The sequence below is a fragment of the Heteronotia binoei genome, chromosome 8 (assembly GCF_032191835.1).
Source record: "Heteronotia binoei isolate CCM8104 ecotype False Entrance Well chromosome 8, APGP_CSIRO_Hbin_v1, whole genome shotgun sequence".
NCBI lineage: Eukaryota > Metazoa > Chordata > Lepidosauria > Squamata > Gekkonidae > Heteronotia > Heteronotia binoei.
In genome coordinates, this window is record NC_083230.1 from 120,344,675 (window position 1) to 120,369,072 (window position 24,398).

The window sequence follows — 24,398 nt, forward strand, 5'->3', positions numbered from 1 at the left end:
TCTAGAGGTGACAAATGGAACAGTATCAGATAACAAAAAGACCAACTTATTGGTGTCAGAAGAAAATGTACGCCCTGCTAACAGGTTATCAATAAATTTGGCTCTAGCCTCTTTGTACATGGGACAAAATAAAATATCATGGATTAACTCCTTTAAAACTGTAGCTCCACAGATACAAAAACGCTGAGCCATTGGGATCTGAAGATACCTTCCCTTAAGAAGAGCCGTTGGCATTGACTGGAAATGCAAAGATGCGAATGCCTGAGAATCTGAAATGAGACGTTCACTAAGTAAGGGGACCTAACACGGTCTAATAAGTGGTAGCAAACTATCCCCAGTGGAAAGCCTGGTGGAACAATTCCATATTACAGAACCTTTAGAAGCTACAAAGGTTCTGCAGGGCCTGGATGTCACTAGCAAAGAGCTTCACCTGGCAGGGGCCACTTCCAAATAAACATACATTGGATTAGATTGTAAATGGCCTGCGCACATGCAGTTCTGCCTGTTTTCATAGAAAGGTAATGAAACACATGGCCTGAATTCTTCTTCTTTCGTATGTTTGCTTTCTTACCTCAGACTCGTATTTTATTTTTCTCTCTTCCAAAATGCGGCCATGCTCTTCTCTCTGGTGCTCAAATTCGGATTTGAGAAAAGCATGTTCGTAACGAAGTTTGTTATATTCCGTTCTGTATTTTTCTCCTTCCTAAATCGAAGAAGAAGAAATGTGTGATCGAACTGAATCGATGTGAACCAAGTACAGGCGCATGCACAAACAACAGGCAGATAATATTTACCGGGTGCAAACCGAACACGAGTTATACCGTGTTGCAGAAGGGAGTTAATGGTGACGTTTTAGGTTATATTTGCCAAAGCATTATCTGGCAAGGGATCACTTCCTTAGGTAAGGGATCTCATTAAGAAGACCGTAGAACAGGGGTGGCCAACGGTAGCTCTCCAGATGTTCTTTGCCTACAAATTCCATCAGCGCCACCCAGCATGGCCAATGGCTGGGGCTGATGGGAGCTGTAGGGAAAAAACATCTGGAGAGCTACCGTTGGCCACCCCTGCCGTAGAAGAAGATAATAGATTTATACCCCTCCCTTCTATCTGAATCAGTCTCAGAGTGGCATAGAATCTACTTTACCTTCCTCCCCCACCACAGACATGCTGTGAGGTGGGTGGGGCTGAGAGAGCTCTCTCAGAAGCTGCCCTTTCACAGAAAGCTCCTACAAGAGCTCTGGCTGACCCAAGGCCATTCCAGCAAGTGCAAGTGGAGGTGTGGGGAATCAAACCTGGTTCTCCCAGATAAGAGTCCGCGCACTTCACCACTGCACCAAACTGGCTCTCATCAACTCATCAAACTCATTTAGCTTCAACTCATCAAAGGTGGGCTCTTCGCTCCAGCCCCTGTGTCAACCGCATTAATACAACAGCTGAGAGGAATAAGACAAAAGACTTAGAAGAAGAAGAAGAAGATATTGGATTTATATCCCGCCCTCCACTCCGAAGAGTCTCAGAGTGGCTCACAATCTCCTTTCCCTTCCTCCCCCCACAACAGACACCCTGTGAGGTAGATGAAGATATTGGATTTATATCCCGCCCTCCACTCTGAAGAGTCTCAGAGCGGCCCACTATCTCCTTTCTCTTCCTCCCCCACAACAGTCACCCTGTGAGGTGGGTGGGGCTGGAGAGGACTCTCACAGCAGCTGCCCTTTCAAGGACAACCTCTGCCAGAGCTATGGCTGACCCAAGGCCATGCCAGCAGGCGCAAGTGGAGGAGTGGGGAATCAAACCTGGTTCTCCCAGATAAGAGTCCGCACACTTAACCACTACACCAAACTTGCTCTCCAAGGTAAAAAGGTAACAGAGCTGTTATCTAATGACTGCAAGATATCGCTTACAACACTTCATTTGGTATAAAGGAACAGGAGCTTATTGGCGCTTTAAAGATTGTCCAAATTTTATTCCAGCAGAAGCTTTCGTGGACTGCAGCCCACTTTGTCAGATACAATTTGGGGGTTCTTAACGAGGCAGATCCTGATCCCTCCCATAGTTCCCGTGTCAGAGATCTATCCAATTAAGAGTTATTGCTTTACATCTAGTCAGGCCTCGGATTCAGTGGGAGCTCACAGGAGCACAGCTCCTGAACCTTTCTGAGAGTTCCACCTCCTTGTCCATTGAACAGTAGGTGCAGCTGCATAACAATCCCTGGATGAGCTCCACCACCTATTTTTCTACAAAATGACCCCAGCATCTAGTACATAAAAACGTATGCCGAACAGCATTCAGTGGGGTGGCCATTTATTTTTGCTGCAGTAGACTAACACTGCTTTTGTTGCTCAGTCGCACAGTCGAATCCGACTCTTTGCGACCCCATGGACAAAGTCACGCCAGGCCCCCCCTGTCTCCCACCGTCCTCTGAAGGTGGAGTAACTGTTGCTTATATAACACTGTTCTTACTGCACTGTTATTTGTTGTTATTCACCAGGAGCCTCAGTGAAAAAGGCAGACTGTGAATAAGAAAGTAAGGGTTTGGTAAACTGCTGCCATTTTATTCAGAAGGTTTTTTCCCCCCTTACCTCTTCCAGCTTCCGAAAGCGTTCTCTCATAGGTGTTTCTAAATCATGCTGTATTTGTGCTTTCAGTAATTCCAGTTTTTGTGGAGTTATCACCTAAGTATCAATAGAAAACAAAACCAACAAAAATAGAGGATTTAACCAGACAACTCCTGTATCAAAGACCACAAACGAGAAAATGCAGAATGTGTTCTTATATTCTTTAAAGGGTGCAGGGCTTGCAGGTACATCTCTCAGCGTTCTTCCCTGGTTTCATGAAAGAGAAATAGAAATACTCCATCAGTACCCAAGTTTTCTGCATTCTCTCCTAAAGTACAGGGGTGCAGGGTGGGGAGAGAAGATACAGGGCTAGCTGGTCAGCTCATATAAATGAACAAGGTTACTCTGACTTGGCAACTGATCAAAGCAAACGAAACCACTTATTGGAATTGCAGCGAAGATGGGTGATATGCATCAAAGGTAGGTTGCAGATGGTGGAGCTGGGGACTGCCACTAGACAGCCAGTTTGGTGCAGTGGTTAAGTGTGCGGACTCTTATCTGGGAGAACCGAGTTTGATTCCCCACTTCTCCACTTGCAGCTGCTGGAATGGCCTTGGGTTAGCCAGAGCTCTCCTAGGAGTTGTCCTTGAAAGGACAGCTTCTGTCAGAGCTCTCTCAGCCCCACCCACCTCGCAGGGTGTCTGTTGTGGGGGAGGAAGATAAAGGAGATTGCAAGCCGCTCTGAGATTCGGAGCAGAGGGCGGGATATCAATCCAATTTCTTCTTCTTCTTCAGCCCCTTTGGCCCCGATCAGTTGGGGTACCACGAGATTCTGTCTTGCTTTTTTAACATTTACACAAAACTGCCGGGGCATGTCATCCCAAGATATGGGCTGGGTAGTCAGCAAGATGCAGATGATACTCTGCACTATGTTGCACTTCTGACGGATCCCAGGGAGATGGTTAGAAACTGTGAACTGGTGCCTGGAGGAAGTCTTGAGATGGATGGATGGATGGGGGCAAATAATCTTTATTGAAACTCTTGGTTGATGACACACACATCCAGAGAGACCTAGGAAATTTTATACCAGATTATTATTACATCACTGAAGTGGTGTTGTGCGTGTACAGTCACCATGACGTTATCCATGGCCTACTTCATAAATTCTCAGCAATCACACAACACGTGAGAAAGCCACACCTGGCTTCAGTTTTTATATATTTACATCTGAATGTATGTACTTTGAAATAGCATATATCTTTGGCCACTGAGGAAGGTTCTTGTGGCCGAAATGCCTGTGTTTATATCAGTCATTTGATATTTTCATCAACTGTGTATGTGAAATAATCAGCTCTGCATGTAAAATGATTATAGCTTATGTAAAGCTCATGTTGATGTTCTATGTAGTCTTTCTCTCTCTAATAATATTTATTTTTAGGTTAGCTTGATCCTGAGGTTAGCCTGGGAGCCAGTTTGGTGTAGTGGTTAGTGTCAAGCATGGTGAAATTCCATTAATAATTGATTGTTTTAGGGTCCTGCCTAACCTGGTCTGTGAAGTATCATGGTGGATCCAACTTTGCTAGCTTGTTATTCTTTCCCTCCCCCACCCTGGTCTTACTTTATGGCTTATAATTAGAAGTAGTAAGAACTGAAACCAAGTAATCAGCACCTTCCCATACATTTCGGTAAGGGAGTATGAGCCATCTAGGGAAAGCAAGGACACAGTCCTGATAACACTATGGGAATGTAGACATTTATGATAGTTTATGTGTGAATGCTACCCCACAACCCCATCCTTTGGAATCCCTTTGAAGTAAGCCTTAAAAGTATTGTATCAATGTATTGTCAGCATTACTCTCAAGAACCTGTTACACCAAAGTATCGGTCTATCAATAAACTTAGTCTTTGTATCAACTTCGACTCGTCATTGAACCCGCATGCTTGACAGTGTGCAGACTCTTATCTGGGAGATAACTTGCACCTGCTGGAATGGCTTTGGGTCAGCCATAGCTCTTGCAGGAGTTGTCCTTGAAAGGGCAGCTTCTGGGAGAGGTCTCTCAGCCCCACCCACCTGACAAGGTGTCTGTTGTGGGGGAGGAAGATAAAGGAGATTGTTAAAAGGGAAGGGAGAGAATAATAAACTCCGTAGGTCAGGCACAACTCCTTCATGTAAATGAGATTATGATAACCTTACCTGTGTCTTTAATTCCTCTACTTCTTTCGTTTTATTCAGCAATTCCTCTCGAAATTCGGCAAGCAGAACCTGAAATTTGTCGTGAACAGTTTGCTTTTCCTCCAGCAGCTGCTTGAGCTCATTTTGTGATCTTATGTATTCGTTCTGTAGCCTAGAAAGACATTTTTTAAATTTTATGTTATATTACAACACATCTCAAAGAGCCCCGTGGCACAGAGTGGTAAAGCTGCAGTACTGCGGTCCCAGCTCTCTGCTCACGACCTGAGTTTGATCCTGGCGGAAGCTGGAGTCAGGTAGGCACTCAAGGTTGACTCATCCTTCCAAGGTCAGTAAAATGAGTCCCTAGCCTGCTGGGGGAGGGGAATGTAGATGACTAGGGAAGGCGATGGCAAACCACCCCATGAAACATCTGCTGTGAAAACGTTGTAATGCAACGTCACCCCAGAGTCGGAAACGACTGGTGCTTGCACAAGGGACTGCCTTTACCTTTTGTTTTTTTTACAACACATCTATCTTTAGATGAGCTACCTAACTGTTAAGAAGAATTCTGCAAAAATGCCAAGACACAACAACAGTTCAGGGGCACAAAGAATGATACTTCAATACTGTGTGTATTTCTCAAGTGTATTAAATACAGTTAGCATTCTCAAACATTTGGAAAACTCATCATCCCAGTGGCTTAGTGACACAAACCTACAGCGGTGTGGTGCCTTAGGGTGGTTTGCCCCAGTGTTCCCTCTAAACTGGGTTAGTGTGAGCTAGCTCACAGATTTTTAGCCTCCGGCTCATACATTTTTTTTGTCTTTGCTCAGGAAGGATGACCCCAAGGCACACTAATTGATGCAATAGCTCACAACTTTACCAGTAGCTTGCAAAGTAAGAATTTCTGCTCACCAGACTCTGCAGCTTAGAGGGAACACTGCTTGCCACATAAACCCAGCGCCTTTCATCATGCGAATAGAACTTACAAAAAAAGAGAAAAGCATTGCAGGAACACTGGCTTAATAGTTCACAATACCTGCACCTAATTTGTAAGAAACAATATTTCATTAGTGAAAAGAGACATGGACTTCAACAGCGAAGAAATTCTCAGCCATTTCCTCGTTTGATTCTTGATTTAGCTCCCCGCCTCAACCGATAAAGAAAAGGAAGCCTAGTAAATACCTTGTATGCTCTGCCTTTAGAGTTTGGTAATTGCTTTTATGATGTTCGCATCGCATCCTTTCATCAATTAACAATTTTTGCAATTCTACTTGTGGGTCGACGAGATCGCCCCGTCCGCCCGCTGGAGGGACAAAGTTCGGCAGAGCGTCCATTCTGATGAAGCGCTGAGACGACAATCGGGTACAAATGCTGTCGGCCCAAGCCTGCCACCGTCACAGAGGCTGTTCTCTCCCTTAAGGGCATCCCCAGAGGCCAAATTACCTGTACAAACAGAAAAGCGCCTAATTAGCAGTCAACGCATTTATGGTTTAATTTTTTTTTAACGACTACAAGGTGCGTTACAGAAAACATAAGTCTTTGCTGAAATACGCATTTTTTTTCGCTAACGTCTATTTGGTTTCGTAAATCTCATTTCATTTGCAAGTTAGAGTTCTACTACAGCAAGTATCTTTACTTGGAAAATATGTCTGGAGTAGGAAATGTCATGTCCCACAGCTAAAGCTTTGCTACATTCTTGACAGTCCCTCTGGGTGCGACAGATGTTCTAATCTACAGAACGGTGTTTATTCCGAAGTATCATTGCAAGTCAAACTGTCCTGTGTTCTCAGATGAAAAAAAACTCTTTGTAAAGACAGATGCGTAAGAGCGTTCAATAATCCACCTCTGTTGGCCTTATTGCTGAAAAGTTCCCTGACGTTAGTCGTTTGAGCAGCTGTAGCAGAGTGCTAAGAGCCCCGTGGTGCAGTGTGGTAAAGCTGCAGTGCTGCAGTCGGAGCCCTATGCTCACAACCTGAGTTCGATCCCGGCGGAAGCAGGTTCAGGTGGCCGGCTCCAGGTTGACTCAGCCTTCCATCCTTCCGAGGTAAAATGAGTCCCCAGCTTGCTGGGCGGAAAGTGTAGATGACTGGGGAAGGCAAGGGCAAACCACCCCGTTAAAAAGTCTGCCGTGAAAATGTTGTGAAAGCAACGTCACACCCAGAGTCGAAAACTACTGGTGCTTGCACAGGGGACTACCTTGACCTTTCTACCTTTTTAGCAGAGTGCCGCAGTTGACTGCATTTTACATAACTGTTTTTTCCCTGTACCTAAGCATGTCTAAACTTGCCTATAGCAAGACAAAATAAAGAAAAAAATAATTTAAAAATACAAAAGAATGAGGTAGACTACACATCAAGCCAATGCGGTGTCCCAATCTTGCAGCGTACCAAACAGTGCCGATAATAAGAACCCTACAGGCTCCGGGTTAAAAATGCACTCTTGTCATGACACAAAGATTGTAGTGATAGTTATGAGAGATGTCTTACGTAAAAACATTTTCATTTACATGAGCATTTTTTTAAAAAAAGGTTAAGGTAGCCCCCTGTGCAAGCACCAGCCGTTTCCGACTCTGGGGTGATGTTGCATCACGACATTTTCACAGCAGACTTTTTTACGAGGTGGTTTGCCATTGCCTTCCCCAATCATCTACACTTTCAAGCTGGGGACTCGTTTTACCGACCTCGGAAGGATGGAAGGCTGAGTCAACCTTGAGCCGGCTACCTGAAAACCCAGCTTCCGCCGGGATTGAACTCAGGTCATAAGCAGAGAGCTCAGACTGCAGTACTGCAGCTTTACCACTCTGCACCACGGGGCCGTGCGTGAGCATTTAGTAATCTTTAATTAATATTTAAAGACTTATTCGTTGTTGTATCTTGCTATTAAATATTTTTACTGGTTTAAAAATTATTGATTTTCTTTTAAGCAATAACCTTTGTCAGCCGCATTGGTTGGTTAACGTTCTGAACTTGATAGCTCCAACTAACCCAGTTTTGTCAGGATCAGTCCTGGTCAGTATTTGGGCAGGAAACCCACCAAGGAATAAAAAGGAGGCACAGCGGCAAACCACCTCAGAATGTCTCCCGCCTTGAAAACCCTGTGGGCTCACCATAAATTGGCTCCAACTTGACAGGAAAAAAACACCCCAAAAACTTATCTTGAAATTGCAATTCGGATCATACTGCCATCTTGTGGTAAAGCTTAGCATTTTGCATGAGAGAATTCTCTGGAGTTAAAAAGGTAAAGTGGGGCTGTCAGAAATGTCAAAACAGTGTGCGGTTGCAATAAAAAAGGCCAACGCCATGCTGGGAATTATTAGGAAGGGAATTGAAAACAAATCAGCCAGGGTCATAATGCCCCTGTATAAATCGATGGTGCGGTCTCATTTGGAGTACTGTGTGCAGTTCTGGTCACCGCACCTCAAAAAGGATATTATAGTATTGGAAAAAGTCCAGAAAAGGGCAACTAGAATGATTAAAGGTTTGGAACACTTTCCCTATGAAGAAAGGTTAAGACGCTTGGGGCTCTTGGAGAAACATCGACTGTGGGGTGACAGGATAGAGGTTGACAAGATTATGCATGGGATGGAGAAAGGAGAGAGAGAAGTACTTTTCTCCCTTTCTCACAATACAAGAACTTGAGGGCACTCAATGAAATTGCTGAGCGGTCGGGTTAGAATGGATAAAAGGAAGTATTTCTTCACCCAAAGGGTGATTAACATGTGGAATTCACTGCCAAAGGAGGTGGCGGCGGCTACAAGCATAGACAGATTCAAGAGGGGATTGGATAAAAATATGGAGCAGAGGTCCATCAGTGGCTATTAGCCGCAGTATATTATAGGAACTGTCTGGGGGCAGTGATGCTCTGTATTCTTGGTGCGTGGAGGGGGGGGGGGGGAAGTGGAAGGGCTTCTAGACCCACTTGTAAACCTTCTGATGGCACTTGGGTTTGTTTGGGATTTTGGCCACTGTGTGACACAGAGTGTTGGACTGGATGAGCCATTGGCCTGATCCAACATGGCTTCTCTTATGTTCTTATGTGACACAGAGTGTTGGACTGGATGGGCCATTGGCCTGATCCAGCATGGCTTCTCTTATGTTCTTATGTGACACAGAATGTTGGACTGGATGGCCCATTGGCCTGATCCAACAGGGCTTCTCTTATGTTCTTATGTGACACAGAGTGTTGGACTGGATGGGCCATTGGCCTGATCCAACATGGCTTCTCTTATGTTCTTATGTGACACAGAGCGTTGGACTGGAGGGGCCATTGGCCTGATCCAACAGGGCTTCTCTTATGTTCTTATGTGACACAGAGTGTTGGACTGGATGGGCCACTGGCCTGATCCAACATGGCTTCTCTTATGTTCTTATGTGACACAGAGTGTTGGACTGGATGGGCCATTGGCCTGATCCAACATGGCTTCTCTTATGTTCTTATGTGACACAGAGTGTTGGACTGGATGGGCCCTTGGCCTGATCCAACAGGGCTTCTCTTATGTTCTTATGTGACACAGAATGTTGGACTGGAGGGGCCATTGGCCTGATCCAACAGGGCTTCTCTTATGTGACACAGTGTTGGACTGGATGGGCCCTTGGCCTGATCCAACATGGCTTCTTATGTTCTTATGCAGTCCGGGGGCCGAATCAGGAGCCCCGAGCAACCGACTGCCATCTGCTTCCTTCTCCCTCTCTTGCTTCTTTCTGCATAACAGTTTGCTTTGCAAGGCTTGCTCAGCTCCACAGGAGCTACAGGGCAAAACCTCTATTTCCTCCATTGGCTGAGGCTCCTCCCTTGGGGAGGAAGGGGGAGGAGGCAGAGCTTGTTTTTCCAGGCTCTCTCAATCGCACAGTAGAGCTACTGAGTCAAGCCTCTCTTCCTTCTGTTGACTGATCAAAGCCACCAAATAATACCTGATCCCCTCGTCTGATGGAGTGTGCTTAGAGACCACACGAAAGCTTATGTTCTAAATAAAACGTGGTTGGTCTTAAAGGTGAAACTGGACTCCTGCTTTGTTCAACCAAGTCATACAGCGTCTTTCAGTTTGCAAAAATATGTTACAAGGATTGTGTACAACACATAATAAACAATACAATAAAGATAGAAGCTGGCGGCGCTAGGGCCTTTTAAAGTAACAGAAACCCCAAGGGGCCAAACAACCCCATCCCCAAATGAACAGATATAAGTCCAAATTTGGAAATAGTCCAACTGAAATTCACAAGGTGGGTGCTCCTGCGGAACGTAGCTTCAACATAGCCGCTTTCTTAAAAAGACGTCTCTCTAGATTTTGATGACATTTCAATTCCTTCTTCAGTTTAAGGGCTCAATTATTTAGGAACCTTGTTCTGCATTCTCTAATCACAGCACTAAGCTTCTCATTTCAATGTGAACATCGGCCTCTATCGTTATCGTACTGTTTATTATGTGTTGTACACAATCCTTGTAATATATTTTTGCAAACTGAAAGACGGTGTACTACTTGGTGGCTTTGATCAGTCTACTAATTACACCAAGTGCCCTTCAAGCAGCTCTCTTCCTTCGGTTGGCTGAGGGTCCTTCCCCCAGTCCCCTACGGAAGGAAGGAAAGAGCCACAGCTTCCTTGGCCCAGTTCCCAGGATCCTGTGGGAGAAATGCAAAGAAAGCTCCTTTAAGACCAACAAGTGCTATCCCCAAAACAACGACAAAATTATTACTGCATATAGTTACGATTGCAAGAATACTATATGCAAAATACTGGAAGATGTCGAAGATACCTAATAGAGAGGAATTCGTATCTAAACTATTAGAAGCTGCGGAATTAGATATGCTGCCTACAAGATTGCATGACGGTAACTTACAAAAATGTAAAGAGGCATGGGATCCTATGTATACTTGGGTGAAAAGTAAAGGACTCGTTTTGGAATAATAGAAATCTGAATTGACAAACCCCTAACACTCCTTGTGGGAACAGGAGAGTGTTTATGAGGTGTGTGCGAGGTTTGACTGTTGCATTTTCTACGCTGATTAGTGTATTTGTTGTTATTAGCGTATTTGTTGTTATTTATGTTGATATGTTGTTATGGTGTAGTATTTAATAAAAGGAACTTTATTTGAAAAAAAGACCAACAAGTGCTAATGTTTTAAGTTTTAAAAAAATATGTATTTAATTGTGTTTGTCTGTGTCCTTTATAAAGTTTATATCTCTGCTACCTAATCTTAAATAGGTAGGAGAGCCGGTTTGGTGTAGTGGTTAAGTGTGCGGACTCTTATCCAGGTTTGATTCCCCACTCCTCCACTTGCACCTGCTAGCATGGCCTTGGGTCAGCCATAGCTCTGGCAGAGGTTATCCTTGAAAGGGCAGCTGCTGTGAGAGCCCTCTTCAGCCCCACCCACCTCACAGGGTGTCTGTTGTGGGGGAGGAAGGTAAAGGAGATTGTGAGCCACTCTGAGACTCTTCGGAGTGGAGGGCGGGATATAAATCCAATATCTACTTCTTCACACATGGCCTGGCCTGGCCCAACCCAATGGAGTCTCAATTATGTCAGATCCGGCCCTCATAACAAATGAGTTTGACACCCCAGAGGTAAAGCTAGTCCCCTGTGCAAGCACCAGTTGTTTCTGACTCTGGGGTGACGTCAAGTTACACGCAGCCAAAATCTGCCACCCAAATAAACTTACGGTATTCTATAACTGGTCTGCCTTAGTCAGCATACCTTAACAGGAAGAGTGAAGATAGTGGATCATTCCTTATGTAGTAATCCCCATGTCAGCTTTCTGAAGAGGTCATGCGCCCTGCTCTATTTCGAGGGGAGTGAAGGGCACGGAATGCCACAGTCCCTATTACGTCCCCAGTTTTGAGTGCATGCCTTAAGGAGGCTTGCCCTTCTCACTCATCATTGAGTTTTCGGGAATGCAGAGAAAACAAGGGGCTCTGCCAAAGGCCTTTGTGGGTTTTAAAGGAGCTGCTGTTAGCGAGCTTTTATTTTCAGATTTTGACTACGGTTCATCGGATATGGGACAGGAGTCCTCAGCCAACAGATCACAAACATACATACAGCACAGAGAGAGGGGGGGGAGACATAAACAGCGGCTTCAAAGGGCACCGAAGTGCAAGAGACAGACTGCACCAGCCCTGTGCAAAGCACACAATGTTAAGGTATGACATCCTCTGAGCCTGTAATAGAGCCTTGCCCTTTGACCCTGCTGCTACATTTCCCCCTCTAGCCTCTTTAGGTGGATCTGCCAAGGGAGGCTGCTTCATGCTAATCGAGCAGCCTCTAGAAAACAAAGGTGTATGCCACAATAATCGTTAGTCTTGAAGGCCATTTTTGCATTTATTCTTTAACAACAAGACTACATTTATACCCGCCTTTCTCTCTGAATGAGAGTCTCAGAGCGGCTTACAATCTCCTTTATCTTCTTCCCTCACAACAGATACCCTGTGTGGTGGGTGGGGCTGAGAGAGCTCTCCCAGAAGCTGCCCTTTCAAGGACAGCTCTGCCAGAGCTATGGCTGACCCAAGGCCATTCCAGCAGCTGCAAGTGGAGGAGTGGGGAATCGAACCCGATTCTCCCAGCTAAAGAGTCCGCACACTTAACCACGACACCAAACAAGAGTTATGCGTGGAGACGGAGGCTCAGGCAAGGGCAGCCAAATTTAACTCCTCCTGGTAGACACGGCAGGCGGTTGCCAAGCTGCAAGAACCAAGTGCGGCTGGAGCTTTCAGTGCAGAAAGAGAGCAAGGAAGCCCTGAATACAGGATAGCAGAAGTGTCCTGCAACTGGAATGACAGTCCCTGGAACCAAAGAAACTGCTCTGGACCTGGAAAGGACAGTGTCCAGCGTGGAATGACAGTCCCTGGGGTAGTATAATTTATGGATTTGGTTTATTAATATCCCACCTTTCTCCCCAATGGGGCTGCAAAGCAGCTGACATCATTCTCCTCTCCTCTCTTTTATTCTCACAACAACCCTGTGAGGCTGAGCATTGTCAAGTCCCCAGCAGCTCAGTGATCAACACTAGGCCATTCAAATAATAGACTTTTACTTGACTTACTGACAGGTTAGGCTCAAGACGGCTCTTGCGAAAACTGGCGTTGGCGGGCAAGTGCCCTCTGCCTATACCTCATGTAAAAACCGTTATACATTCAAGCTCAAAGCACGAAGCAAGCGATCTCTCCCCCCTGGTTCTTTCATAGCCCCCTTGCAAGGGCACACATATCAGGCAGACACGGCCTTGGCCATCCCTGAGTTCAGGCAGAAGGAATGCTTCAGTTGTTACACAGAGATAGGAGCTGGCCAAGCGAGAAGCGAAAGTAGCGTTCTGGCTAAATGACAAGAGGCACTCTTGACAAGCACGACTAGCCCAAGGTCACCCTGTCAGCTTCCACGGCACAATTTGGGATTCGAAACCTGAGTCTCCCAGATACTAATCTCTGAACCACTTACACACCAAGCAGACCCACCCCCCCTAAAGCCACACACACACACAATCATGCCTTCTTCAACCGCAGATCTGATGGGCAGAAGCCAGAGAGCAGCTGGATCACCTGCCCACACGCCCTGCCAAGATGAAAGTGATGTGTGGGGGGCATGAAGGGGGTGGGTGGCTTGGCCCCCCAAAAGAGATTTGCCCGGCACTGGGGGGGGGGGGAAGGTTTGAAGCAAAAAGGGGGGGATTCCTGCCTAACTCTCCTTCCTGCTGCCTGACCAGAAAGGCTCTATAGGAGAAAAATGTTCCCCTTCTCCCCCATAGTAGGAAGAGTACCAATAACAGGAGGGTAGGGGGGAGAAGCCCCTTTTCTCCTCCATGGAGTAGAGGGGACAGGGTTGCCAAATCTCCCCTGGCCACCAGCAAGGGATGGAGGAGGGGGCAGGGTTGTAGAGATTTTGGAATGGAGCCTGGGAAATGTATCATCATAGAGTTGGAAGGGACCTTCAGGGTCATCTAGTCCAGGCCCCTGCGCAACGCAGGAAACTCACAAATACCTCCCCACACACATGCAGTGACCCCTGTTCCACGCCCAGAAGACGGCCAGGATCCCTGGCCAAAGTGTCCGGGGGGGGGGGGGAATGCTGCCTGATGCCAAAGTGGTGATTGGCATTTCCCTGGAAATGTAAGAAAGGGTCAGGAGAACTAAGCACTGATGCGACCCTTCCTGCCTTCCTTTTCATCATCTGCCTCTTTCACCTGAGTGGGTTGCAAGGCCAACGAACCCACCCTTCAATGCAGGCTTGGCCAAACTTGCTGCACCTAAGAGCCACGTAGAATAAATGTCAAATGAGAATTGCAAGACATGAAGGTCAGAGGAAGGAAGGAAAATAGATGGGGAGAGAGGGATAAGTGGAAAGAAAGCAACTTTAAATGCTTGAGAGCAGGCAGGCAAATAGATGGGGGGGAGGTGGAGGTGGAAAGAAAGCAACCTTAACTTTAAATGCATTCTCCAAGCTGTTGGCCGACTTGGCGAATCGATTTAAATAAGTGTGAAAGAGTCACAGTTTGGCCACCCCTGCTCCAATGCCTCCATTTTTCTCCAAGGGAAATGAGTTATTTCCTCTGGAGATGAGCTGCCATTCTGGGGGGGGGGGAATCCCCAGGAGCCACCTGGAGGCTGGCAACCCTAGATGGGGGAAACCTATTCTTCTCCCCCCATCTCTCCCGTCATATAGACAAGGATGGTGAGGAATTGTTTTCTGCGGCCCCAGAAGGTCAGACCAGAACCAATGGGATGAAACTAAATCAAAAGAGTTTCCGGCTCAACATTAGGAAAAACTTCCTGACGGTTAGAGCGGTTCCTCAGTGGAACAGGCTTCCTCCTTGGGAGGTGGTGGGCTCTCCTTCCTTGGAGGTTTTTCAACAGAGGCTAGATGGCCATCTGACAACAATGAAGATCCGGTGAATTTAGGGGGAGGCATCTGTGAATTTCCTGCATTGTGCAGGGGGTTCCTCGGGAGGTGGTGGGCTCTCCTTCCTTGGAGGTTTTTCAACAGAGGCTAGAGGGCCATCTGACAGCAATGAGGATCCTGTGAATTTAGGGGGAGGTGTTTGTGAGTTTCCTGCATTGTGCAGGGGGTTCCTCGGGAGGTGGTGGGCTCTCCTTCCTTGGAGGTTTTTCAACAGAGGCTAGAGGGCCATCTGACAGCAATGAGGATCCTGTGAATTTAGGGGGAGGTGTTTGTGAGTTTCCTGCATTGTCCAGGGGGGTTGGACTAGATGACCCTGGAGGTCCCTTCCAACTCTAGGATCATTCTCCTCTCCTTCATTCTCACAAGAACCCTGTGAGGCAGACCACGACGAGCCCAAGGTCACCCCGTCAGCTTCCATGACACAGTTTGGGATTCGAAGCCTGGGTCTCCCTGAACCACTTACACCCCCTGGCTCTCATAAGAGCCCAAGCAGAGCCCCCTGAAGCCACACCCACGACAGCCACGCCCCCTCATTCCCTAGCTGAGAGAGAGAGACGTTGGAGCGCGCGCCTGTCGGTTGCCTGGTTACCTGGCACCTGGCTCGCGCTTCCTCCCGCCGCGCACGCGCACTGGCCCGAGCCCCCTCCACGAGATCCGCAGACCCCAAGATCCCCCCGAGCTTCAGCGGGGACCAAGGGCCGCGGGGCTTCTTCGACGACCCGCGACCTGGCCGGCTATTCCCGCCCTTCTCCTCCTGCTTCCCCCTCACCTGCCGGCCGCGGCACAGCACCGCCGCCCTCTTCGGGCCGTTTAAAAATGGCGCCTCCGCTCCGCTCGCCCCGCCTTCCCGCTTGAGCCCTCTCGGGACCCGTAGGCTGGGCTACCTTTTTCACGCTCAAGCTGCGGCCGAGGCAGGAACCCACCGGAGGAGACGTTGGCCAGGCCGCGGAGCATCACGGGAACGCGGAAGCGGGGTCCCTGCGGGGAAAGGAGGGGGCGGGGCTTGCTGATCCCATCTCTCTGGGAAGGAAGTAGGACTTTGAAGCGCTTTTGAGACCAGCAAAGTTTTATTCGGAATGCAAGCTTTGTAGGTCTCAAAAGTGCTACTGGACTCCTTCTGACAGCCAGTTTGGTGTAGTGGTTAAGTGAGAGGACTCTTATCTGGGAGAACCGGGTTTGATTCCCCCACTCCTCCACTTGCACCTGCTGGAATGGCCTTGGGTCAGCCATAGCTCTCTTATCTGGGAGAACCGGGGTTGTTTCCCCCCTCCTCCACTTGCAGCTGCTGGGATGGCCTTGGGTCAGCCAGAGCTCCCTTATCTGGGAGAACTGGGTTGGATTCCCCACTCCTCCACTTGCAGCTGCTGGAATGGCCTTGGGTCAGCCAGAGCTCTCTTATCTGGGAGAACCGGGTTTGATTCCCCACTCCTCCACTTGCACCTGCTGGAATGGCCTTGGGTCAGCCAGAGCTCCCTTATCTGGGAGAACCGGGTTTGATTCCCCACTCCTCCACTGGCACCTGCTGGAATGGCCTTGGGTCAGCCATAGCTCTGGCAGGAGTTGTCCTTGAAAGGGCAGCTCCTGGGAGTGCTCTCTCGGCCCCACCCACCTCACAGGGTGTCTGTTGTGGGGGGAGGGGAAGGTAAAAGAGATTGTGAGTCGTTCTGAGACTCTGTCCTTGAAAGGGCAGCTGCTGTGAGAGCCCTCTCAGCCCCACTCACCTCACAGGGTGTCTGTTGTGGGGGAGGAAGGTAAAGGAGATTGTGAGCTGCTCTGAGTCTCTTCGGAGTGGAGGGCGGGATATAAATCCAATATCTTCATCTACCTCACAGGGTGTCTGTTGTGGGGGAGGGAGGGAGGTAAAGCAGATTGTGAGCCGCTCTGAGACTCTTCAGAGTGGAGGGCGGGATATAAATCCAATATCTTCATCTACCACACAGGGTGTCTGTTGTGGGGGGGGGAGGTAAAGCAGATTGTGAGCCGCTCTGAGACTCTTCGGAGTGGAGGGCGGGATATAAATCCAATATCTTCTTCTCTGTTCTGTTGCTTCAGGGGTGGCCAAAGTTGCTTAATGTTAGAGCCACATGGAATAAACATCAGATGTTTGAGAGCCGCAAGACATGAACATGAGGGAAGGAGAGGTTGAAAGAAAGCAACTTTACTTTTAAATGTATTCTTCAAGCTGTTGGCTGGCTTGGCTTGGGAAAGCGGTTTGCAGGGGTGGCCAACGGTAGCTCTCCAGATGTTTTTTGCCTACAACTCCCATCAGCCCCAGCCATTGGCCATGCTGGCTGGAGCTGATTGGAGTTGTAGGCAGAAAACACCTGGAGAGCTACCGTTGGCCACCCCTGGTTTAAAGAGAGAAATGCCTTCTCCAAGCTGGCCAATGGGTCGGGGCAGGGGGGCTTCAAGAGCCACGCAATATGTGTGAAAGAGCCACAGTTTGGCCATCAGGGAAGTGTAGCCTAATATGCAAAGGAGGTCCTGCTAGAATTCCTTACAGGGCTCTTTGTACAGGGCCTACTGTAAACTCCAGGAGGATTGGCTACATCAGGGGGTGTGGCCTAATATGCAAAGGAGGCCCTGCTAGAATTCCTTACAGGGCTCTTTGTACAGGGCCTACTGTAAACTCCAGGAGGATTGGCTACATCAGGGGGTGTGGCCTAATATGCAAAGGAGGCCCTGCTAGAATTCCTTACAGGGCTCTTCTCACAGGGCCTACTGTAAACTCCAGGAGGATTGGCTACATCAGGGGTGTGTGGCCTAATAGGCAAAGGAGGCCCTGCTAGAATTCCTTACAGGGCTCTTCTTACAGGGCCTGCTGGAAGCTCCAGGAGGATTGGCTGCATCAGGGGGTGTGGCCTAATATGCAAAGGAGGTCCTGCTAGAATTCCTTACAGGGCTCTTTGTACAGGGCCTGCTGAAAGCTGCAGGAGGATTGGCTACATCAGGGGTGTGTGGCCTAATAGGCAAAGGAGGTCCTGCTAGAATTCCTTACAGGGCCTACTGTAAACTCCAGGAGGATTGGCTACATCAGGGGGTGTGGCCTAATATGCAAAGGAGTTCCTGCTACAAGAAAAGCCCTAATGATGAGGAGGATGATTAGATCATAAATCGGCTGAAACTTGATAGCAATCTCCCCCCCACCCAACAAAAAAAGTATATTGAAATTGCATGCAGTCTGGATTATACTGCCATCTTGTGGTAAAGCTTCCAGATGTTTAACATTTTGCATGAGATAATTCTCTGGAGTTACACACAATCAAAAGCTGCCACCAAAATAAATTTAAGGTATTGAACATATATGAAGCTGCCTTCTACTGAATCAGACCCTCGGTCCATCAAACCCAGACTGGCAGCGGCTCTCCAGGGTCTCAAGTTGAGGTTTTTCTCGCCTATTTGCCTGGACCCTTTTTAATGGGAGATGCCAGGGATTGAACCTGGAACCTTCTGCTTACCATGCAGATGCTCTACTGCTGAGCCACTGTCCCTTCCCGAACTATATATACTATTATATAATAGTCATAGAATCATAGAGTTGGAAGGGACCACCAGGGTCATTTAGTCCAACCCCCTGCACAATGCAGGAAACTCGCAGATACCTCCCCCTAAATTCACAGGATCTTCATTGCTGTCAGATGGCCATCTAGATGGCATAGTCCCTATTCTATAACTGGTCTGCCTTAGCCAGCATACCTTAACAGGAAGAGTGAAGACAGGGGGTCATTCCTTACACAGGAATCCCTGTAAGCTTTCTGGAGGGGGACTGCGCCCTGCTCTTTCTCATGGGGAGTGAAGGCACAGAATGTCACATTCCCTGTTATGTCACCAGTTTTGAGCACGTGCCTTAGGGAGGCTTGCTCTGCTCAGTCATGACTGAGTTGTGGAAAAGCAGAGAAAGCCAGGTGTTCTGCCAAAGGCCTTCGTGGAGTTTAAATAAGCTGCTTGCTGTTAGTGAGCTTTTATTTTCAGATTTTGACTACAGTCCATCAGAGATGTGACAGGAGTCCTCAGCTGACAGATCTCTCTCTCTCTCTCTCTCTCTCGGCTTGGCTTCGCGAACGAAGATTTAAGAAGGGTGCAGTAGTCCACGTTTGCTGCAGGCTCGCTGGTGGCTGACAAGACCAATGTGGGACAGGCAGGTCCGGCCACAGCGGCTGCAGGGAAAAGTCTGATTTAGGGTTGGTGCTGTAGCAGTGCGATTCTTCCTCAATCTCCTTTTGTCCTCAAGACCAGCTATGCGTGCGTTCTCAAAGGAAGAGACAGCCTGGTGGATGGTGTGCCTCCATGCTTTGCGATCTGAGGCTAGGTCAGACCACTGGTGATGGTTGATGTGACAGGTGCCAAGGGATTTCTTCAAGGAGTCCTTGTACCTCTTCTTTGGTGCCCCTCTATTTCGATGGCCGGTGGAGAGTTCGCCATACAGGGTAATCTTGGGAAGGCGGTGGTTTTTCCATCCTAGAAATATGCCCTGCCCAGCGCAGCTGCGTCTTCAACAGCAGTGCCTCGATGCTGGTACCTCTGCCCGCTTGAGGACTTCAGTGTTGGTCACAAAGTCACTCCAGTGGATGTTGAGGATGGTGCGAAGGCAGCGCTGATGAAAGCGCTCAAGGAGTCGCAAGGTGATGACGGGTATAAAACCCACGATTCGGAGCCATAGATGAGGGTTGTCATCACAACCGCTTTGTAAACACACATACAAACAGCACAGTTTGAGGGGCGGGGATACATAAACAGCGGCTTCAAAGAGCACTATTTGATAACATCTGTTTTTAAGGGAATAGCGTCACGCAGATTAGACTATATTTGTATTGGGGTTTGTAGAATCTTTCGGGATCAAGTGCCGTGTTTTACTGGAGAAAGTTTTCCTTCCAGACGTTTGTGTTCTCAGCTGTGGAGAACATCCTCAGTGGTGTTGCAGCCGGAGTGATAAGGAAACTGGCTGTTGAATGTGACCATTGTGGTGGATGAAAATGCCTTCTTCCTTTCTGAAAGGAAGAAGGCATTTTCATCCACCAATCTTGGTACCCAGCTCTGCAAAACACCCTACAGACTATAATTGCAGAAAGTCTCAGAACAATCAGCACATTCCACAGAACAATCAGCACAGTCAACAACCATCTTCCTTATCTTCAAACCCCTTCCAACCTTCCCAGCAATTAACACAGAACAATGGTCACATTCAACAGCCAGTTTCCTTATCACTACCCTTCCAGGAAGCCCCACCAAACAATGGGCACATCCACAAACTAATTGCCCTTTCATCACACCCCCTCCAGCCTACAAATAGCAGCTCTCCAGCAGCCCTGGCCCCACTCAATGCACAGCAGCCAAGAAGGTCTGAGCGCCTGCTCCGGCTGCAACGCCACTGAGGATGTTCTCCGCAGCTGAGAACAAAACGTCTGGAAGGAAAACTTTCTCCAGTAGAACACGGCACTTGATCCCGAAAGATTCTACAAACCCCTAATGATGTGTTACCAGCCGTGAAAACCTGAAATCTTTGATATATTTTGTATTGATTCTTTATTTCCAGTTCTTCTTTCTTCTGTCTCTTTTTCACTTTGGAAAACTAATAAAAAATGTAAAACACCAAAGGGCACTGTTGTGCAAGAGACAAACTGCATGATCCCTGTGCAAAGCACACAATGTTAAGGTATATCCAGGTGGGCAGCCGTGTTGGTCTGAAGCAGTAGAACAAAGCAGGAGTCAAGTAGCACCTTTAAGACCAACAAGCTTTTTTCCAGAATGTAAGCTTTTGTGTGCATGCACACTTCTTCAGACGAGGAATGAGGTACGGTAAGCAGAGCTACTTATAGCTTGTGGGGTTTAGAATGCAAAGTGGTACAAAATTAAAATCCAACGGCAGAATAGTAAAATTAACAAATTCAGAAAACCTTTGATCTGGGTAGCATTAGCGTGGGAAACCAATAAAACAGTAACACGTCAGAATGTGAGAAGGTCTGTTAATTATCCTGTTGCTAATAGGAAAGGAAAGGTCCCCTGTGCAAGCGCCAGTTTTTTGACTCTGGGGTGACGTTGCTTTCACAACGTTTTCACGGCAGACTTTTTACGGGGTGATTTGCCATTGCCTTCCCCAGTCATCTACACTTCCCCCCCCAGCAAGCTGGGTCCTCATTTTACTGACCTTGGAAGGATGGAAGGCTGAGTCAACCTCGAGCCGGCTACCTGAAACCAGCTATTGCCGGGGATAATACTCAGGTCATGAGCAGAGCTTAGGACTGCAATACTGCAGCTTTAACACTCTGCGCCACGGGGCTCTTTCTATTGCTAATAAGGCCTGGGTCAAAATGAGGGCATTTCTTCCCCAGAGGTTTTTCTTGTCCAACTAAAGTATGACATCCTCTGAACCTATAACAGAGCTTCACCCTTTGCCCTCACTGTTACACCCAGCCGCACCCTGTAGCCACTTTACGTGTATCTGCCAAGGAAGTATATATGCAGGCCTCAGATCCAGTGGGAAACTCACAGGAGCACAGCTCCTGAACCTTTCTGAGAGTTCCTCCTCCTCCTTCTGAGAGTTTCACCTCCTTGTCCATTGAATAGTAGGTGCAGCTACATAACAGTCCCTGGATGAGCTCCACCACCTATTTTTCTACAAAATGACCTCTGTATATACGTAAATATATATATACACACAGTCACTCCCCCGCACGCACCCACCCCCAGGTATAAATCTAAGACCATTGGTGGTGGCTGCCGTCCAGTATCTACTATTTACGAATAAATTCTTCAGTGGGAACTACTTCCAAAGATGACAATGTATGCACAGTGTGCCCTCTCGGCCTAGTCTATGTTTATGTTGGAGGAACGGTGTTTCATTACAATGTATAAGAGACACAATGGACTTTGTTTCCTTACAATACACAGTTTACTACTGTTAGGTGCAGGAGGGGAGGAGGAGTCGGATCTTCATGGATCCTCCACTTTTTTAAAGAGAACGTCACCAAAACCAATATCATTCACAGCATCACGTGGAGATCAGGACTATGGACTGGACCGTTCACAAGGACCTAACACTGTGGCGCTGCAGCAGCCTGAAACCGTGGGTCCGAAGCATGGATCCTCAAGAATTCCTATGGCTTTTGACACTGAAACGAAAGAAGGTCATTCAGTTTATTTATTTTATTTACCTTAGATTTTATATCCCGCCCACTCCAGAAGTGGACTCAGGGCGGCTAACAGTCAGAGCAAAACCAACCATTTCAGTTACAAATTTAAAACGATAAAACATGAACAATTTTAAAAAATTAAGATATTTGGTGCTATACAAAATCCTGAACATAGGCGGATCAGATTATATTGGCCTGAAGGCAGCTGAGCAGGAGACCGCCCGGGGTAAAAACATGCCTCCAAGGGCTGCACTCCTAGTTCTGCTCTCCACAGTCAGAGGAGGGGACGGTGGCTCAGTGGTAGAGCATCTGCTTGGTAAGCAGAAGGTCCCAGGTTCAATCCCCGGCATCTCCAGCTAAAAAGGGTCCAGGCAAATAGGTGTGCAAAACCTCAGCTTGAGACCCTGGAGAGCCGCTGCCAGTCTGAGAAGACAATACTGACTTTGATGGACCAAGGGTCTGATTCAGTATAAGGCAGCTTCATATGTTCATATGTCAATGAGCGGAGGCGCCTCCATTCATTCCACGCAGCAGCCCTTCACAGCACCAGAATCAGGCAGGGTCATCGATTCATCTGGGATCGATTGCCTCTCCCGCAGCAGCCTAGCTCATCGACGAGGAACTGGCTCGATTAGTCAGCCCTCCCTTCGTTCCTCTTCGATGCATCCCGGGGGTGGGGGAGTACGTCAGCGTCAGGGCTCGATTGGTTTAGCCTGCTCATAGCAGCCCCGCGGAGGAGGGCGGGGTTTCCCTTCCCCGATCGATCTTGGAAGGGTGGGTGCGATTGGTTTTACTGAATTGTCTTTTTATGGGCAAGAGGAGAGCAAGGAAAGAAGGTACCAGCCCAGCCTGGCGGGTGGTGGCCCCCCCACTCCGGTGATTGACAGATAACGGTCTCGCCTCGTGGGATGCCTTTGGGCTGGGGTTGCCAGCTTCAAGGGGGGGGGAGGGGATTCCTGGTAGGGGGCAGGGGACCCCTCCCCCGGTTTGGAGCCCCTCCCTCCACTTCAGGGTCATCAGAAAGCGGGGGGGGGGGAGGGGAAATGTCTTCTGGGAACTCCATTATTCCCTATGGAGACTTATTCCCATAGGAAATAATGGAGAATTGATCCGCAGGTATCTGGGGCTCTTGCCGGGGGGGGGGGGGGCTGTTTTTTTGAGATAGAGGCACCAAATTTTCAGCATCGCATCCAGTGCCTCTCCCCAAAATACCCTCCAAGTTTCAAAAAAGATTGGACCAGGTGGCCCAGTTCTATGAACCCCGAAAGAAGGTGCCCCCTATCCTTCATTATTTCCAGTGGAGGAAAGGCATTGAAAAGGTGTGCGGTCCCTCTAAATGCGATGGCCAGAATGCCCTTTGGAGTTCAATGATGCTGGTCGCAACCTTGCATCTGGCTCTGCCCCCAAAGTCTCCTGGCTCCGTCCCCAAAGTCTCCTGGCTCCACCCCCAAAGTCTCCTGGCTCCACCCCCCAAAAGTCTCCTGGCTCCGCTCCCAAAGTGCCCAGATATTTCTTGAATTGGGTTTGGCAACGCTAATTCCTGGAGGTTAAGGGATGGAGCCTGGAAGGGTGGGCGCGATGACATAGCCAGCTTCCAAAGTGGGCATTTGCTCCAGGGGGAATCTGGGGGTTGGCAACTTCATAACCAGGTGGGGTTGCCAGGTTCCCTCTGGCCACAGGTGGGGGCGGGGCAGGGGATAGAGTCACCAGTTCCAGGCTGGGAAACTCCTGGAGATTTGGGGATGGCGCCTGGGGAGGGACAGGGACCTCAGTGGGAGGGTTCGCAGGTCTGACTCGAGAAAATATCTGGGGATTTTGGGGGTGGAGCCGGGAGGCTTTTGGGGGTTTGAGCCAGGAGCAAGGGGTGTGGCAAGCACAATTGAACTCCGAAGGGAGTTCTGGGCATCGCATTTAAAGGGACTGCATTTCTTTTAAATGCCTTCCTTCCATTGGAAATAATGAAGGATAGGGGCACCCTTCTTTGGGGGCTCATAGAATTGCCCCCCCGGGTCCAATCTTTTTGAAATTTGGGGGGTGCTTAGAGGAGAGGCACTGGATGCTATGCTGAAAATTTGGTGCCTCTATCTACTTCAAAAAACAGCCCCCCCCAAAGCCCCATATACCCACGGATCTATTTTCTATAATACCCTATGTAAATTGGTCTCCATAGGGCAGCGGTTCCCATTTGCAGGGTCGTGACCCGGTACTGGGCACGGAAGCCTCAATACTGGGTCACAAGAAACAGCCAAAGCTAGCCCCGCCCCCAGCAAAGCATAAGCTCTGCTCTGCCTTCTTCCTTTCCCGTCTCTCTGTTGTGCAGAGAAAAAGCTAGGCTTGAAGACTGACACAGGCTGCAAAGCCTGAGCTCTGTTTTCCTTGGAGACCTCTATAGAAGAAAGAGACAGGCTTTCCTGTCTCCAGCCCCTAAGTCTGGCTCCACCCCCGAATTTTAGTGGGCCATGAAGGAGAAGTGTAAAAATAACTGGACCATGGGGGGGAAAGTTTGGGAAACATTATTCCCTGCCATAGGGAATAATGGAACGCCCGGCAGACATTTCATTTCCCCTCCCCTGTTTTTCTGATAGCCTTGAAGGGGGGGGGGCCCTCTCTCCCATCTGGGGATTGGCAACCCTATTCAGTGGGGTACAACGCCAC

General features: G+C 48.2%; 1 protein-coding gene across 3 annotated transcripts in view; it reads right to left on the bottom strand.

Annotated features, from left to right (window-relative positions):
- LOC132576637 (centrosomal protein of 83 kDa-like) overlaps nt 1-15,576 on the bottom strand; it is a 47,226-nt gene extending 31,650 nt beyond the window's left edge. Inside the window, exons 1-5 of one of the 3 annotated variants that reach the window (XM_060246001.1) lie at nt 15,498-15,576; nt 5,914-6,174; nt 4,750-4,900; nt 2,580-2,672; nt 572-703 (exon numbers count right to left, since the gene is read on the bottom strand). In XM_060246001.1, the coding sequence (XP_060101984.1) occupies nt 572-703; nt 2,580-2,672; nt 4,750-4,900; nt 5,914-6,065 (528 nt within the window). In that variant the 5' untranslated portion in view covers nt 6,066-6,174; nt 15,498-15,576. Of the gene's footprint in view, nt 1-571; nt 704-2,579; nt 2,673-4,749; nt 4,901-5,913; nt 6,175-15,202 lie in introns of all 3 variants that reach the window. The other 2 variants (XM_060246002.1, XM_060246003.1) reach the window with 2 other exon arrangements.
- Nucleotides 15,577-24,398: the final 8,822 nt, after the last annotated feature.